We start from the raw sequence: 19,977 nt of genomic DNA on the forward strand, positions 1-19,977 counted from the left end.
TAATGCTGACATTACTGCTTGCCGGCAGAAATAGGTAAGGTGGCAGTACTTAACTGCCGTTGCCGTTGCCGTGCAGGACTGCCAAGCAAAGGTCCCAGGTTCGATTCCCGGGCCGGGAGAAATATTTGTATGGCCTACATTTATTTCTCTCGTGAGTTTGGGTGTAATTTGTAGTTGTCTAAGTGTGTGTCCATGGCACCCGCGACACAGGGTTTCCTTAGTGCGGGGCTATGTTGAGTATGTACGTTATTATTATTATTTCACTAGAACCCTAAAATCGGAACGCAGTAATGCTTTCACAGATTACGCTTTAAAATTACTTACTTCGCTGGCTTAGCGACCTTCCGAAGTGGACCTTGGCCACTGTACATATATACACCACTGTACGCCATTTCTGTCGGTCTTGTGCCAATTCCGACCATTCGTACACATTCAGTTCCTTTAGGTCTTTGGCGATTTCATCCTTCAGCGATATCTTGGACGGCCCACAGGACTTTGATCCGTAGGTTGCTCCAAGTGCGCTATTTTGGCAGCTAGATCCTCGCCCATCCTTTCCACATGTCCTGGCCAGTGAAGTCGAGCAGATTTTATTTCTCCGATTATGTTCGGCACAGACACTCTCTCTCTCTCATCTGAGCGTTGTCCCGGTTGCGTCCTCAGCAGTGTTGCTGCGGAGCCCGGAGTCCGCTTTCCTGCTTTTTCTCCTCCACTTTGCACGGTCTTCGGCATCCTTAGTGGTGAGACCATTGGCACGCATAGCACCCTTGGCGACGTCAAGCCAGCACTTCTTGGGTCTGCCCCTTCTACCGGGGCCAGGCGGAGGTGGCATAGCCAGACATTTGTTTCCCACGTAGCATGCCGGTTTCCGTAAGATGTGGCCATACCAACGTAGGCGGCTTTCTTTCAGACACTAGTTCGTCTATATCTGGCCCTCTAGTTTCCAAATTCTCCTTTGATTGGTCCCAGAATCTTTCGAAGTATTTTCCGTTCCGCTACTAATAATGCATGTTCTTCCTTCAGCGTTAGTGTCCATATTTTACACCCATATATTAAGATTGGCCTAATTATTGCTTTGTAGACACGAACCTTTGTAGTCCGGACACCAACACTTTGTGAAGGGCTGACGTATATCGTAGCGCGTTAACTATGCGATTTAAAATTGACATGTCTTTTTATTAGTCAACCGGTCCACACGACACAAACATGTTAATTTAAGCTCATCTTAATACGTTATTGAAAACCTAAACGGGTTAAATATCAGTAGTCGGAAATGACATTTTCGAAAGTTATTTTGAGGGCACAATGTTTTTTCTTTTAAACTTAACTTAACCTGACCTAACCGAACCTAATCGTGTCTTTGCGATAAACATCCAATATATCCTGAAGGAACAACGGCTTCGTTGTAATTCGGTTTTCGGGATAATGAAAATTCGAGCAAATTTTATTTCGGGAAAAAAAATTCGAGTTTGTGATAAGTGATTCTGCCGTATCCAAACTGGAGAGCGTGTACAAACGCACAGTTAGGCAGACAAAAATACAATACAAAAATTCTTTGTTGTACACCAAAAAAGGAAACAAGTTTCTGCCAGACAGATTTTGAATGGAAGTAATTATTATATAACTCACAGGAAAAAGACGGCGCGGTGTATGAAGAATTACTAATCAATAGATAGAAAATTGATAAATGAACACAAACATACACATATTTATACTACTATATATACTACTAAAACTACCATATATTCCTGTACTTATAAAAATAAAATTTCTAAAACATAATTTTAAAACATAAAAATACCGAAGCAGTGCAAGTCACGATAGTGTTCTTTTACCATATTTTTGAGAATATTCATTGATTTCGCTTGTTGAATTGACAAAGGTAAAGCGTTCCACAAACGAATAGACTGAACAGTAAAGAACTTGTCGTAGGGGAGGTATGCAGGGGCATTTTAAGTTGGAGAGTTGACGATGAACGCAGAAGTCGGAGGTTGGATTGATGGGCGAATTCAAATCGTTCCTTCTGATAAGAGCTCCTTGTGAAAGAGTCCATCCAGGCTAGTATTGCCACCTTACCTATTTCTGCCGGCGAGCAGTAATGTATGCACTGGTGAAATTACAGGCACATGGGACTTGTCAACTTATGTCTCAGGGTGACTGCCGCAGTGGCAATGCCCCTCAAATCCTCAAAGATTTAAATCTCTGAGTGGCACTGCAACTGTTATGGACAGGCGTTTAGCTTACCATCAGGCGCACGACTTGTTCTTTCCGTCACTTGATATTATAAAAAAAAGGCGACAGAAGACCTGATCCTTCTGTTACAGCCTTCTCACTCACCCTCAAGATTGCTGACTTCTATAAGCCTTATAACAAAGCTGCAATCAGAATGTGCTAAATTTAAATGTGGAAGAGACACCGAGCTTTTGTTGGTTAAAATAAATAAGTGACAACATGATCTGGGTTCCACGTCTGCCAAATTTAAATCGCCTCACTTGTGTGTCGACATTGTCAATAGTAGGTTTTTGTAGGTTTGGTATTCTCTAGGATGGAAAGGGTATTCTGCTAAAAATAAAGTGTGGGGCTTGTCAGTAGCTATGGTCCGTCTTTTTTGGAGGCGAAGTAAATGACAGCACATTGCGCAATCAATGTTGCCCGCTTGCGAGCGGCTAATGATTGCAGTCGATAAATATTCTATCGACTATCGACTGAATATCGGTCACGCTTATGGAATAAATAGCCGAACTTGTTTCATTTGAAACATCTTCGAACCATTATTCATTCAATTACTGAGCACAAGTTCATTTGAATGTCAGTTTTTGTAAATTCATGCATATACACACTGTATTTAGAACTACGTTTATGAAAAATACAAAGAGGAGACATATTTTATAGCTTTTCATTTTAATTTAATATAAATCCTATTCTTGTTAAAATGAATATGAAAAAGAATTTATTTCGATGCTAGTAGGCCAACTGTCATAATAATAATAAAGAAAGAGTTGACCCAATCACTAATCTTTAGATTACATTTAACTGCCTCCGTGGTTGAACGGTTGCCATGCCGGACTGCCACGCAGAGGTCCCAGGTTCGATTCCCAAGCGGGGAGAAATATTTGTATGGCCTACATTTATTTCTCTCGTGAGTTTGGGTGTAATTTGTGGTATCCTATGTGTGTGTCCATGGCACCGCAACACAGGGTTTCCCTAGTGCGGGGCTGTGTTGAGAGTATGCGTTATTATTATTATTTGAACGTTGTAACATTCACAAGTCAGTCATTTTTGGCATAATTTTATCTTCCTTCACAATCTATCGATAAAACTATCGACAAGAACAACACATAACTATTTAAAATTTTATGAAAACTAGCAATCCCACAAATGTCATTTTAACTACTCCGTCTTCAAAGGACAGGCTATAGTCATCGAGCTACTATTCAACTGCCATAATATTTTTTTTATATACTGCTCTTCAATGGCGTAGTGTATTAATGTTGTACATATTTAATTTGAAGACATTAGATATTTAAATTGCTGATTAAACTAGACAAAAATTAAGATACGCTGAGTCATTTCCTTGGTAGATTTGGTGAGGCAACATTGATCGACAGTGATTTAATGAATGAATGCTATCACTGCCATTCAAGTCACACTCTATTTAGACTCATTGCCATTGCAACTTGATTTTAGCAGAATAATAAACATTATCATAATTGTAATATAATTTCAATGGAGTCTCAATTGAATTAGAATAAACAGTGTTTCAAGAAAATCACCAGTAATTGAGGCCCTGGCCGGGGACCGAATCTCTTCATAAAATAATTGGAATTCACATACGATTTTTTTTTAAACGTGACTTTGACGGAATACCTTCGGAAAACTGCGATTTGCAGAAAGTTCCACTGTAAATTAAAACAAGTCAAATGAAAATCTCTTGGGCATTACCACAAACAATCACATGTAACATATTCTCCTTTTTCACAACCTGCGAATGTGTACACTTATTTCACCCCGTTCGTTGCTACCAGTATGCCCGGCTTGTTGTTTACTACAATAAGTCCTCGGTCCTCGGATTACTCCGTATTCTAGACAAAGCATTGACTTACAATTATATGGACGTCGGGTCCGCGCTAAAAAGTGTCCGCACTTGTAAGGCGCTAAAATCGTATACAGAGCGCCACACTCCGCTTTAGTCTTCATTTGTTCGACTGACAGCGCGATACTGCGATGACATTACTATTTAAATTTCGAATAGGTTGACTTGAGACATTTTTTTCGTGGTTTTTGTATTAGACCCGTCGTCCATTTATTTGTAAGTCAATGAGACAAAGTGATTTTTTGATGCTAATTTTTCGCTTAATCAGGGCTTCAACAATGCTAATTTTAAATCATCTCAGTTGACAGTTGATAGAGTCAATGGCCGGTTTTTACGTTTGGTATTCTACCAACATAGTATTCAACTGCTATTGTAATTTTTTAGTATTCTGCCCTTCAATAGTAAATCGATGATGTAGTTTACTAGAACAATAAATTCAATTTGAAGACTAAATTGCTACTTAAGCGAGATAAATATTAAAATATGCATAATAATTTCCATGGTAGATTTAGAAAGACAACATCGATCGTTAGTGATTGAAAGAATGAATGCCATCACTGCCACTCAACTTAATATTAGCAGAATAACAAATATCATCATAATTGCAAAATAATACCAATGGAGTTACAATGACAAGTGGTTTCAAGAAATTTAGAGGAATTGGGCACCAGGATTGCGAGCCGTAAGTCCAAAAACATTACCTTGCCGCCTTGCTGCCTTGGACTCGGTGGAGCGAAAAGTAAAGAGACTTATTAACAACAATTCTCTTGTGGAGTCGAAACTACAAAATGGCAACTATCGCAGAAAAGTAGCCTGCTTGTTGGTTATTCTATCGGATACGTTTCGGGTAGTGTGCGTAGGTACTTTTCATTTTAGTTCCACTATCACTGCTCCTCCGGAGTACGCCATCCTTATATCATTGATATACCACTCATTCGCTCTAACTATAGCAGCGCACTAAGCGTTGATGTTCAAACAGACAGAGTTCGTTTTGTAAAGACAAAAATCTTGCTTAGTCGAAATTAATATTCCTTTTATAAGTATCAGATTTAGAAGTGTATTTTATAAGACAAGAATTTTCATGAAAGAGGAATTCTGGAATTACCCGTAATGAAAGATTGTAGATTAACACGGCCAAATACATAATTGACTAAAGTTTAATATTAATTTCTTTTAATGTTTTTCGGCCTATCCAAGAAATAGAAGAGAGAGAGAAAAGTAAATAAACTCTGACTTTTAAAAAAAGGCTCCGACTACCTATTTACAGCTCTTGGGTCGTGGGGTCCCGGTAACAGACTGTCTGGGAAACCCAAGGGCTACCTTGCCCAACGCATTATCGTAACCATACAAAGCGGGAACGCTGCCAGCACATTGGGCGCCTTGCCGCGGGGATCCAATTTTATTCATACAATTTAATCCTAGTTTTTCGTTCTAGTATTTAAGTTTTTATCGAATCTTACTTGCATAATATAGTTTCATAAAAAAAATAAGGTCATTTTATTTTGAGTCAAATATTTTGAGCTCTAAGAAGAACATATAAAGTCTTACAAGAATTTTGAAGTACTTAGTTGTAACAATCAATAACGCTAAATTCACTACGTGGGTACGATGTATTTGCCGAAAACGTACACTGTGTAACGTTGAAGTTTACCAATATTATATAAATTTATTTGATTTGACGACAAAATTTCAGATTAAACGAGATAAAAATTAATATGCATAGTAATTTTAATAGCAGTTTAGTAAGGCAACATAGATCACTAGTGATTGAATGAATGAATGAATGGACGCCTCCAGTGTCATTCCATTTACACTCTATTGACACTCAACCACCATTGCAACAAAATTTAAACAGAATAACAAATATTATCATAATTGCAATGTAATCTCAGTGAAGTTTCAATTGAATTGAAATGACCAGTGATTTGAAGGAAACTTAACGGGTCCAGATCGTTGAAATCACATGACAAGGCGCTCATAAAAATTCAAATAATAACTTAAAAGGGATGAAAGTTTTTTATTTTAATTTTAATGGAAATGGTCGATTTTGGCGGGACATTCTAATATCCTTCACCTATAATTTTTTTTTTTTTCACCTAACTTTAAAGGATTTCCGCGCTAAAGCGTGGGAATGGTTTTTGCCATTGACTTACAATTATATGGACGTCGGGTCCGCGCTAAAAAGTGTCCACACTTGTAAGGCGCTAAAATCGTATACAGAGCGCGACACTCCGCTTTAGTCTTAATTTGTTCTACTGACAGCGCGATACTGCGATGACATTACAATTTAAATTTCGAATAGGTTGACTTGGGACATTTTTTTCGTGGTTTTTGTATTAGACCCGTCGTCCATTTATTTGTAAGTCAATGGTTTTTGCAATTCGAATTTGAGGATGGACTGTGGTGCACCTAACTTTATCTTTCGATGAAAAAAATAATAATCGATCAACTACGCGATTTATTACTTATTTATGTAATTTAAATCCATTGGTATATTTTATTCTTATTATTGTTGACATTAAATTGACAACGACAAATAACTGTGTTTATTAAATTATTTCAATTCGTCGAAGAACTAAAATAATTTCAATAATCACACAAAACAAAAGTAAAAGCAAGAATAAAAATTGATGAAATGTAAATTCAGAATGCATCCGAAGATAAACTTTTTCTTATAATTAAAAAAAGTGACGTTGAACTGTTTTTCTTTCATCTACCATTTTCCTCGCTATAGTGAGGTGAAAAGTTGTGTGTTCCGCTCGGCAGCAAAGTAAACCCTCGCTACGCTCAGGCATCTATTTCAATCTTAGCTTCCTTCGCTTGCCCAGGTTTCAATATAAGCACTCGCGTCATACAACGACTTTGCAGCCTTGCATAACAAATAACTATTATGACTTTAAAACGTTTTCTGCAAATGGACTGCCATTTACGGACTAAAAAAAACATTGCGGACCAAATAGATTACATAGCGTGTATGTTTAACAAATTATACATATTTTTTTGTTACTTTGTGTACATATGAAAAGCAGTACACACAATTTTATTAAGTACCAAATGGTTATAGTACAGTTACAGTAGTACACTATAATACAGCTGAATATAGAAGTTAATAAATAAATCACAGTTGATTACACGGGGACAGTGAAACGAATTGAAAACCAAATGACTATAACCAGAAATGTTACTGGGTTAGCAATATATCTTTCAATATTTTGTGGCCTTTTTGATAACGGCTTACCTACTACACTGGCGGGCGGACTGGCTGTTGCGGACTGAAGTAAATTCGTGTTCTTTTGTTTCGTGGACTATAATCACTTATTCTGAATTTGACTGGTCTATGGGTCTAGTGTAATGAAAGAAGCCTAAGCCTAATAAATATTATCATAATTGCAATACAAGGTGCATTAATAATATATTGCAATTATGATAATATCCATGTTGTCTTACTAAATCTTGCATGTAAATATGCAATGATCTTATTTTTTATCTCGTTTAAACACCAATTTAGTCTTCGAATTAAATGTATTTTCTTTATGTCAAACAGCGGAAAGTCTGGTAATTAGCACCATTTTTGACTGACTTTTAAAAAAAGGAGGAGGTTCTCAATTCGAGTGTATGTTACGTGATAACAGAGAGAGGGTACAACCATAGTAGTCTCATTTAATTTTGAAGAAAATCATCCGCCTCTAAGGGTGGCAAACTAGGGGATGAATGACTTTTGAGGTCGGTTTTTTATTGCAAACGCGTTTTATTTATTTATTTTTTTATTTAATTATTTATTGTACAGGAAAACAGAAATCACATTTAGTAAAACGGAAAACCCAAAGAAAAGGTATTGCTTATTTGTATAAGAAATTTGTTCCTGCAGACCAAAATACAGGACACAATAATTATGATAACGGGTTTACGTGCACAATAAAACAAAATTAAATTATGTAATAAAGTAATAATAAAAAAAAACAGTAAAAATATTAAGTTACTACGGACTGTATAAATACTTAGGTAAATGCATATTTCATATTATAATATCTATAAAATGGTGGAACAGAGGATAGTTTTTTTTATAATATCAAGTGACGGGACGAACACGCCGTGCGCCTGATGGTAAGCTACACGCCTGTCCATAACAGTTGCAGTGCCACTCAGAGCTTTAAATCACAGAGATTTGAGGGGCACTGCCACTGCGCCCATCACCCTGAGACATAAGTTGACAAGCCTCGTGTGCCTGTAATTTCACCAGCACCCTTACCCTTACAAAACAGGAACACAGTAATGTTGACATTACTGTTTGGCGGCAGAAATAGGCACGGTGGCAATACTACCCTGGACGAACTCTCTCACAAGGAGCTCTACTGCTACTAACTAGAGCTCCTTGGCCCTCATTTTAAAGATAGCTAAGGATTTACTATCATGTACAGTAATGGGAAGTGCGTTCCTGAGTCTGACCGCATGAACAGTAAAGGAGTGGGAATAAAAACCGGAATTGAATGATGGAAAATATTTTCGGGACTTAACGAGGGAGCGACAAGGCTTATCCAGGGCCCTGAAGAGTTGAAACTGTAATTTTAAATATATACATATTCTTCGGATTTTTAAAAACGTCTATTGTATAAAAGGCAACAATTAACAGACTTTGTATTTATTATGCAGTAATCAACGTAACTATTATAGACATATAAAAATGAGCACAATGTGAGATCCGAACTTTGTTCCAATTTAGCCGACTGGTTCTGTAATTTGGACAGATTTTTAATACCGGCAATCGTTTCATGTAAGCTGTGCTGTAAATTACAAACACTGGATGCTTAATTTTAAGTCTACTACACGCTTAGCGCGAATCTATGGAATTTACATTAAACAAATCAATTAAAAATTTCCAAAACAAAACACAGACGTTCAATATCACAACAAAAACAAAATGGCCAATATGCAATGAAGTTAGACGCATATAGTTGGTTTATGCCATTAGCAATTAAAAATACTATTTGAGATACGAGAGTGGCCCAATTTAGTAGCCGGTCCAATAACCCACACTTACTTTCCCCTAATTAGTAGACTATGTCATCGAAAAGCAGAATACAATAAAAAAACATTTTTTTTAATAACGCACGCACTCAACGTAGCCCACACTAGGGAAATCCTGTGTCGCGGGTACCATGGACACACACATAGACAACCACAAATTGCACCCAAACTCACGAGAGAAATAAATGTAGGCCATACAAATATTTCTCCCGGCCTGTAACCGTTCGGCCACGGAGGCAATTAATAAAATAAACAAAACAAGCGCAACCACAGTCACAGTCATCACCATCACGTACTGTAGGTAAAACGGACCGCACCTTTTAACTATGAAACTACTTGTGCCATTTATTGCCAACTTCGTCCACTTGAAGCGCTTACTTCTAGAGTTCGAAAATTGATATATTATGTAGCAGCGCCTTCTCAAATCATTGCTACTTTATTGCACTACATCCTGAGGCGGTGCACATAAGACCTCACTGGTAAACCTGGAAAGAGCGCAGAGAGCTGTTCCTAAAGTCATCAATTTCCGTCCTTTCGATTATCCAACCCGCAAACTCCTAAACGAGTGCGATGTCTTCTCGGTTCGGCAACTGTTTCTCCAACAAATAATTATGAAAAAGCACTCAACACTACAACAAAACAATTATTTCACTTGATTCCGCTACTTTAACCAACAACAGACGACTCGATACATTATCATCTCGTACACAACTCCGCACAGCACGCTCGCATAGATTCTTTTGCTTCTTGCAATCCAAGAACTCCAATGGCAGTTGAATAGTAGCTCGATGGCTAGACTGATATGCCTCTTTTAACTTTTACTAGAATACTTAACGTACAAAACCCTACCACTGACACTCCGACACACAACTAAGCTCATTTAAAATTAGCAGACTTGGGCCCGAACGTACTCGATCGTCTTTTCAAGTAACTCACGTCACGTCGAACACTAATTTAAAAATAAAATCTATTACGAATGAGAAGGCTAAATAGTAGTTCTAGTTTCAGAATATATTTTCACTGAGTTAAGGGTACCTTTTGCTATATTGCACTATTTTCTGATCTAGACAGTATGAATTAACGACAAGTATAGGTTGTGGTAAAAATATTCTAGTTAAGTTTTTAAATTGTTTGAAGAAAAAGGAAAAAACCTAACTGGAGTTAAAAAGTGCTTATATCTCAGGGTGCAACAAGGCTTATATCATAATTGTTAATACAAGGATCGAACAATTAGAAAAAATTTCTTCGATCCGGCCGGATTCGAACCGACGTCTTCTAGCAAACTGTGCCACACGCTAAGCCACGGAACGAACCAGCGAACCTAACTTTTCTATGTGCTTGTTGTCGGTTCTAAATTCCGTGACTTAGTTGGCATAACAAAATTTACCTTCACCTTAATAATGAGAAAATAGAGATGAATATGCTATAGGCGAAAAATATGACGCTTCGACTCTACGCCAGTGTGAGTTGAGCCTTACAATAAAAATTCAAAATTAATATTTTAGGCTTTGGTAGAGGCGAGAGTCTAAAATAGATATAATAATAATAATAAGTCGCACGCTCATAGCTCTTCACTAGGAATACCCTGTATCGCGGGTGCCATCGACACACATATAGACAGTCACAAATTACACCTAAACAATTGTAGGCGAGATAAATAAATGTAGACCATACAAATATCATTCCCGGTACGGGAATCGAATCCGATACCTCTGCATGGCAGTTCAGTATGGTGCAGCTACGGATGCAGAAGAGAAGTGACTAAAAGAAAACTGAAACTTAAAAATAAAAATAAACTCGTTTACTATAACACGTTTAGGGAGCATTTATTGGACTTGAATTTCATCGCGCTAACCCCGCGCGGTCGCCGCGCGGTATAAGTGCGGAGTGCGCTTTGCTGCCGCGTAGCGACCGCGTGCGTCTAACAGTCATGGCAAAATACGCTCTATTTATCTAGCTGTTACGTTTTAATTTAAATGAGCGTTCCGGTCACACGGGCTAGCCTGGCTTGAATTTGGTCATCGTGGCGGCCCGACGACCTATTTATAGGTTATTTTATTGAGAGAATTTTAAATGATGTTGCCATTGACCTACCGATGTTGCATAATAAATAGAATTCAGATTAATGTACATGAAGGCGTGATAACTGGGCGGTCGCCGCGCGGCGGCCGCGCGAAAACTTTCTTCTCTTGTAACTGGGCGAATGTATTCGATTTTAAAATAGCTTAAAAGGATTAGCTTGTTATTTTTCAGTATTTATTTCTTTGCAGCATTTCACCTCCATCTCACTTGATGGAAAGTGACGATAAAGTCGATGAAGGAGAATGCACACATATATGGGACACATTATCTCTCGCTTTGAAAACAACTTTCCACTCCATAGCTGTACCCCATATAAACGTGACGCTATGTCTGAATCTTAGGAATATACACAGCATAGTCGTAGAAACCTAGCCTAAGTCTAGTCTTTATTTTTAGTTTAGTTTCTTATTTCTGCTGCCAAGCAGTAATATGAGCATTACTGCGTTCCGGATTTGCAGAGTACAGGTGCTGGAGAAATTACAGGCACATGAGACTTGTCAACTTATGACTCAGAGTGACAGACGCAGTGGCAGTAGGTACCCGTCAGATCTTTATGACTTATATGGCGTGTCGCTTATCACCAGATACTAGTTCGTTCCGTCATTTAGTATTATAAAAATAACTAGGGATGTCACCGTGCGATCTGAACACGTCGCTAGAGACAACCCAACTAAGACTCACCACAAGGAACATCGGTTTTGAAGTATTTATATTTCAAGTCATGCTTTTCGGACGGAGACTTTCTGCAATACCATATTTTGAACTAAGTGCCACTAAACGTTCAAGAGCTTTAGAACGCCCGCGTATCGTTTGCGGGTCTACTATTGTTCAAAAATTATATCGTACGTTTGCTATTGGAAAGTCATATGTTAGTAAAACCAAGGGACTGTATTTATTTATTAATTTTTGAAGAATACCAGAGGCATTACATAAGATATTTTATATAGTATATAGGCTAAAAATAAAGCTAATGACAAGTTTCTCTCGTTTATATAATCATTATATCGGACCTGGAAAGGTAAAACGTCCATCGTGCGTTTGGAAAATGTTACAAGAGATGGGTCCTAAGCAATTTCAATTGCTCTAATTTTATTTGTTATATGGAGAAGCAGGAACTATCTACTTTTCCATGCAATAAAATCAGAGTTATGAGTTTCCCTTTCTTAAAAAAAAAAACTATTTCATTTTTCTTTTTTTTTATAATATCAAGTGACGGGACGACGAACAAGTCGTGCCTGATGGTAAGCTACACACCTGTCCATAACAGTTGCAGTGCCACCCAGAGCTTTAAATCGCAAAGATCTGAGAGGCACTGCCATTGATCCCGTCATCCTGAGACATAAGTTGACAAGTCCCATGTGCCTGTAAATGTTTACGTTACTGCTTGGCGATAGAAATAGGTAAGGTGGCAGTACTTCCCTGGACGGACTCCTTCACAAGAAGCTCTACGCTACTGAACGACTCTAAATCATTCTCCTGTAATACTTTCCAAATGCACGCCAGACGTTTTACCTTTCCAGGGTCGATATAACGTTAAACAAAATGTTGTCGGTAAGTACGTACCTACATTTAACATCAGTAGCGAGTGAACAAGATGACGTTAGTTTTGGATGCCGAAATCACAAACACGAATTCACGTTCGTTGTTTAATGATAAAATAATAATCCCAGTAATGAGATGTTAACGTCGTTACCCCAAAAAGAAAGTAGTGGTATATCGATAAAAAGTTTTCGATAATTAAAAAAATTAAAAGTATGAATTTTGATAATAGTGTTAGATTCATCCTGGCTATGTGCATGTGGACATGCACGGCGTCAAGATGGACGAGTGTTAGTTTGGATGGTCAGAGTAATTTGTGGAGATTAAAGTTTTAATAATGGCAACACTGATTTTTGGTAAAAAAAAATGGACGTTCATTCGGTAAGGAGCAGCGAGATTAGCTAAGATTAGTTTAATTGTGTTATAATAATTCTGTAACCCATCTATTTTTGATATATTACACTGATAAATACTGTGAAAGCGACTTTTATTATAATGGATTGAATGAATTGACATTTCAGTGTTATTACTTTTTAACCGACTTTACAAAAAGGAGGAGGTGCATGCTCAATTTGACTGTATGTTTTTTTTAATGTATGTTACACGATAACTCACGGCATTTGAGCACCGATTTTGATGATTCTTTTTTTGTTGGAAAGAGAGTATCGCCGTTGTCGTCCCATTTAATTTTGAAAGAAATCATCCACCTCTAATGGTGGCTGTTCACACATGAAGACTCATTTTTATAAATAGCGCCTAAATTTTATTATAACTATATTATATTATTTTATTATTGCGTAACATACATACAAAAAAAAGAAAAGAACATAGTGAATGGAGAACCTCCTTTTTTGAGGTCGGTTCAAAATAAATGTAAAATATGCTTAAATTGCAAATATTTCGTTTTTTTTTCTATGCTTGAAGCTTAATGCGAAACAGATTCCGAATTTTAATAACTTTTTGCTTAATCTTGGCGTACAAGAGAAGTACAGTGTAAATCAAATCATTTAATTACGAATATTACATCCATATTATTATTATACGAAATTCAAAGCGCACACATTTACATTAGATAATTAAATAAATTAAATTAAATTCAAGTTCAAATAAAATAAATTAAATACAAATGAAATTAAATTAACAATAAAAATAAAATTAATAAATTAATTATTAATAAATAAATTAATTAATAAAAATTAAATTAAACAATAAAATAAAAACAAACACTAGAGACTCAGTTAAAATACAATTTAAAATCTATTATAGCCCTAGGACAGTAATGCAATGAAAAAGCTCGTGGATACAGTTCAGGACATTACGGTCGACTTTGCCTGCTTGTCATGAAAAAAAAGTTTAACATCCGAAGTGCTGTGTAATTTCAAATTATGTGTTATAGAACGTGTATGTAAACAATAAATAAAACGAGCCCAAAAGGGTTTCCAAAAACGTTCACGTTAACTTTGTTTACTGTATAAGGCATAATGCAGTAAATAAAGAAGCAAATATGAAAATGCAATTTGTTACGCGCATACAGAAAAAGGCAAGGGTCATAATCAAAGTCCATTTATCAATCGACATTTGTCAATAAGTATTTTTATGGTTAGTGTGCAACCCTAGAAAGTTAAGCTCACAATACAGGAAAACGACTGTTGCCCGGTAATTTACTATCATTGCACAAAACTTTTTTACAGACTTAAACTAAACAGAACGAACTAATGTGCCTACGAATTAGCCATGCCTTGCCCTAAGTGAAATGTAACAAAGCAACTATGAATTACGGCTAACTGATATTTGACCAATCGTTAAGGCTGTTTAAAGTTTCAGTGATCTGCGGGCGTGGTCGAGTGAACAGCTAAACTGAACTCGTTATTAATCAAATAGAATTTTAAATACGATTCGTGACACCGTATGTTTATGTGCCCGTAAGTGGGTTAGACTTAATTCGAGTCTATTTGAATACTTAATTTTGGTAGTTACGTGAATGTGAGAAAATTGAGTTTTGTCAAAAGAAATTCTCTAAACATGTTTACTTTGGTAGTTACTTGACCGAACGTTGTGATGTCGATGGAAACATGTTGCATCAGCTGTAATTTAAATCGCGTATATTTGTTTTTTCAAACTCTCCAATGTTATGGGCTCTTTAGCGCGCTGCTACACGACACGAAAGGTTTTGCGTGATCGTCGCGCGACCACCCAGTTGGTACGCTTTCACGTACATTAATAGCGAATCTGAATTCTATTTACTAGGCATTTAATTTCCTCTGAATAATACAACCGGGCGATCGTCTCTCGTTAGCCGAACGGTTGCCGTGTTAAAAAAGACAAACCATCCTCGCCCGAGCACCCGGGGTGCTCATTTAAGTTAAAATGTAGAAGTTAAATAAATAGAGTATACTTTGCCATGACCGTTAGAAGCACGCGGTCGCTGCGCGTCGGCAACGCAATGAAATTCGTGTCAAATAAATGCGCAGTAAACGTCCCACAGTCGCTATCATTGGATGGTATTAGTCATTAACTATTTACATCGAGTAAACCAGAAAAAGAGACGAAATAAGGGCCATATATTCCTGGTAACACATTAGCGATACAGCTCTTATAAATATGAACTCTCGTTTGCACTGAAATATAGACAGGCCAACTACTGGCCTGTGTGTACGTCTCCGTATATTCCAAAAAAATATTCTGTATTTATTGTAATAAAGATAATATCTCTAACAATGCCGTGCTGTTCTATTCGGTGGTGTGGGAAAAACAGCAAAATATCTAATTACATAACAAACGAAATGACATTTCATTGGTAATTCAATATTAAATATGTAATTTTGCAATTTTCATCCATTATAGCAAAGCTCCAATTAACTGGTCGTTTTGAAGTGAAACAGTTGACAACACCGATTGACGACACCCGCCAATTGTTTCGAACTCGGGCTAGCCAATTGGAGCGCAGTTGTCACAGTAATGATATGGCAGAATAGTTTTCAAACATATTAACACTTTCGGCCCCCCGCCGCTTTAGTCAGATGCTCACTTTGTGACACAGTTTTCTTCCATACAAATTGGACTACGTCATAAAACGTTCTGCTTTCCGGGTGTGCTATGGTGATTTGAAATGCGACACAAGCGTCAAGCGACGTCGACGGCAAATGACGTTGTGCTGTATGCGGTCGAAATATCGGCAGGAAATTTAGACACAACGTCTGATCACGTTGACGTCTATAAACGTTGCGTCACAAACAATGAATTGAGTTCGTATGAATAAGGAAACAACGTGTTATCACGTTGACGGCAATAGAAGTTGCGTCGCATACTATAAATTTAATTTTTTATATTTTATAACAACTTCTAATGACGTCGACGTTGGAACATGTTCTATCATTCAATAATACTCTTTTAAAAAGAACAAAGCTGATACCAGTAGACGACAACAGACATCTAATATGTATAATTATTTAGTAAAATAATAAAAACAGTTATTTTGAGGCACTTATTTATTACTAATTAGTAATTATATTCAAATTACAAGAATGGCACATTAAGGGATCAAGTAGAGTAGAAATAAAATAACATTTGTCTTTTAAATTCCGTAATGCTTATAAAAGAAACATACGCAAAACATAATCATTATCTAAAATGTCATTTTTATTTTGTCACTATATTAAAGTGTTTTAACTAAACCTAGGTATTTATTTTATAAATATTAAAATTACATGTTTAGAGATAACGTTGAATAGTAATGAAGTAGAATTTGTCTTCTCACATTCGTAGTGTTTATTACAGAAAAATACGCTAAACATAATCATTTTCGATAATTCCAATAATAACAATATTATAAATAATTACAATATATAAAAATAATTATACTCAACTCAGGTATTTGTACTCCTTTAAAGGGACATCTTATCCTACATAAAATCTAATCAGTCAGAACATAGGAAATCAGCCTTCACAATTATTAATAATTAATTATGTTGATTTAATTCAACCTGAATTAAGTACGGCAATGCCATTCTTCGAAACAAACAGCACATAATGCTGGCTTCTCCTCACAACCCTTGCATCTGAGACTCGTCTCTCTCCTTATCTTCTTTTGGGAGCACATCTTGCATTTCAAGTAGTAGGTTTTTTTTTTCGAGTTTTCCCTTACTGGTATCTTTTCTGGCCAATGACCACTATTTTCAATATTCGCTGATTGTAACAAGTTACTCCTGTCTTTAAGTCGGTTGTCATATTTGTTTCTACTTACTAGCATCTCTGGTTTTAAGTTTGGAGGCATTTTTATGAGCACTTTAATTAAGTCTTCTCGAAAACTTCTGAATTCGTAAGATTTGCTGTTATTTTTACAATACTTTCTGTATACATAAAAACTGTTCCATACCGCAAGGTCTAATAAATGGAAGAATACCTTTTTATACCATCTTAATGTTTTTCGGGGTGAGGAATAATAAGACACCATTTGGTCTGTTCTATCAATTCCTGCCATAAATTGGTTGTAGATGCTAATTTCAAGCGGCTTCATACGATTCTGTCCACGCCTGTTCGAAACTTCTACGAGTTTGGGATGATTTAAAGTCGTAACCATAAGAACCGATCTCTTGTCTTGCCATTTCGATACGTACACTTTATTTTTACGAAGCCAAAAATGATCATTCTTCTTTAATTTCTTCATTATCAACTCTTTCGGGTTGTCTTTTCTGTTACTCCTCAGAGTTCCTGTTGTATGCGTTTTTAAGTCCAATAGTTTTTGAGATAGTGTAACTGAATTATAGTAATTGTCCATGAACAGCCAATGCCCCTTCAATAAATAAGGTCTCATCAGTCGCATCACAAGTTGTTCAGTCTTTTTTCCTCTAACGTTTTCATCCTCATCATTTTTCCCGGCGTACATAATTATATTCAGAACGTATCCGTCAGCTGTAGTTAATTCATAAAATTTTATACCATATTTCGCTTTTTTAGATTTAATATATTGTCTAAAAGACAAACGACCTCTGAACAACAGCATTGATTCATCCAAAGACAGTTCCCTTCCAGGACTGTAGCATTCACGAAAGTTGTTGGTTACAGCATCAATGAATTTAATAATTTTGTCTTTGCCTTTAGCATCGCCTTCAGAAACGCATAAGCATCTTAATATTTGTTCGAATCTTCGCGCAGACATAGTGTAATGAAAAATCGGATGATAGTACAGCGGATCATTGTACGTAAAGAGTTTTTTCTTTTTGGGAACAGTCACTTGTCCCATTAATAAACACAAGCCAAAAAATTTTAAAATTTCTTCACGGTTTGTGTTTTTGTAACGGTACCTGCGTGAATTCCTAGTCGTCGGTCTGTTTGTGAAACACAGTTTTCTACCATACGCATTTGTAGAAGTAACTACGTAGTCTACAATATTTGAGGGAAACATCTTATTGAAGACGTCTACGACCGAAATATTTGAACCGAGTTCAAACTGAATACCTTCAGAAATATTGTCGAAGTCAAACGTCGGAATATCTGTTGTTGAGTTTTGCCAATCAACATCTGGAGGACTTGTGCGTTGCACATCATTATATGCAGGCAGTGGCGAAGTAGGTTGCGATGTCGTGGAAGAAGCTACGTTTTCTTCCATTTCAGGAATATGCGGCGATGGGACAGGAGCTGGGTAACCATATCTCTCTGCGGCTTGCGATATAATGGGAGGTGTCGGATTGTTATCCCTTTCTGCAAGCGGCGGCGATTCACGAATAGGCGGCGATGGAAAAGGAGCTGGATAATCATCCCTCTCTGGTGCTTCTGGGGAAACAGGAGGTGTTGCGATATCCCCGATTTCAAAAGGCGACGTGGATGCTGGAGGTAGATTATGTTCCAACTCACCCGGCAGAAATTCATTCGCCTCATCCGAGTGTATACTATTTGTTAGAATTTTCTGCCTTTTACAACGGTTACGAAAGTCAAAAATACTTCCAGAACTTGCAGAACATACAGAATTCTCAGAACTAGATTTATCTGACGCCGAGGTTTCAACCTTAGACGTCGTTGGTTTGGAACAAGAAGGCCGTGTGTAACTCACTGAGCTGTCGCTGTCACAAGATGCCTCCAGCCCTGGATCATAATCCTGGTCACTTCCGTATTCTCCATCGTCGCTGAAAGGATCTGGCGTCGCTTCCCGGGATGAAGCATCTTCAAAAAGTTTGAGTGACTCCTTGTTACATTGTGGCTTTTTATCCATCTAAAACAATACGATGTTGTTTATTGGCTCAACTATTTTACGATGACAGATCTAAATAAATAAATTTTAGTGATAACTACGAGTACATGTGATGGTTCTCATTATATAATATTGGTATATGAACTCCATCAAAGGTAATCTGTATTGAAAATACGTAATTTTTACAAAAACAATTGCATAAAACTTACGATTTATCAGTAAATTGTTCGCATCAACACTATCGGCACGCGTGACCTCTGCGGCGGCGCACAGCGACTGAGGCGCGGGGCGTTGCGGTTCCGAGCGACGTGTATAGACGTTGTAGATGTGTGCGTGAATGTATGTGTGATGCGAAAGATGTGTGCAAAATGGCGCCAAAAGTTGATTCGTTATGGCTCTAAGCATGTAAAAATTTCAAGTATTGCGGCGCAAAAATGAACCCAATAGAATTTACTTCGTTTTTAGGCCGTTAATAAACGTTGTGGATATAAAAGCATATTTAAGTGAGACGTGCTTAGACGTTGTGTCACATAACATTTTCATACATTTACGTCATAAGACGTTAGCGGGTCCGAAAGTGTTAAATTATATTATATTAGGAATTAACAGTCCGAAACGTCACAGGGATAATTTCATCTTTTTTTTATTTTTATTTATTTATTACATTTAAAGCACTAAAAAAACAAAACATTCCAGTATAACATAAACTTAACTAAGTTTTTTCATATACCGCTCAATCATCAACATCTCTAGGTGTACAAGCGATACTCGTATTTTCTCGGATTTAGTGCACAAGCGACAATCGAAGTGAGTCCGACTTTTCTAGATTTGTACAGTCTCGCATTCGCAACGAATATGTATTGGATGACGCAAACGCCCTAAATAACAAAATAGATTAAGATGACGCTTACGAAAAATGGAATTTCCAATATATTGGGCCATTACCGCCAACTTAGTATAAGCGACAGAAAACATATTTTACAGGAGAGGGTTTTTTTAATATTTCAACCATTGACTTACAATTATATGGACGTCGGGTCCGCGCTAAAAAGTG

The 19,977-nt window shown here is 36.9% G+C and overlaps 1 protein-coding gene across 1 annotated transcript in view; it reads right to left on the bottom strand.

The window, feature by feature from the left end:
* The window catches only part of LOC113238860, a 19,968-nt gene extending 776 nt beyond the window's left edge, over window positions 1-19,192 (bottom strand). Inside the window, exons 1-3 of the mRNA XM_026475703.1 lie at window positions 19,133-19,192; window positions 17,353-18,944; window positions 325-563 (exon numbers count right to left, since the gene is read on the bottom strand). Of these exons, the coding sequence (XP_026331488.1) occupies window positions 325-563; window positions 17,353-18,944 (1,831 nt within the window). The 5' untranslated portion in view covers window positions 19,133-19,192. The remainder of the gene's footprint in view (window positions 1-324; window positions 564-17,352; window positions 18,945-19,132) is intronic.
* Between the last annotated feature and the right edge of the window lie 785 nt (window positions 19,193-19,977).

This window comes from Hyposmocoma kahamanoa, unplaced genomic scaffold (genome assembly GCF_003589595.1).
Source record: "Hyposmocoma kahamanoa isolate Upper Pololo Valley unplaced genomic scaffold, ASM358959v1 98614, whole genome shotgun sequence".
Lineage (NCBI taxonomy): Eukaryota > Metazoa > Arthropoda > Insecta > Lepidoptera > Cosmopterigidae > Hyposmocoma > Hyposmocoma kahamanoa.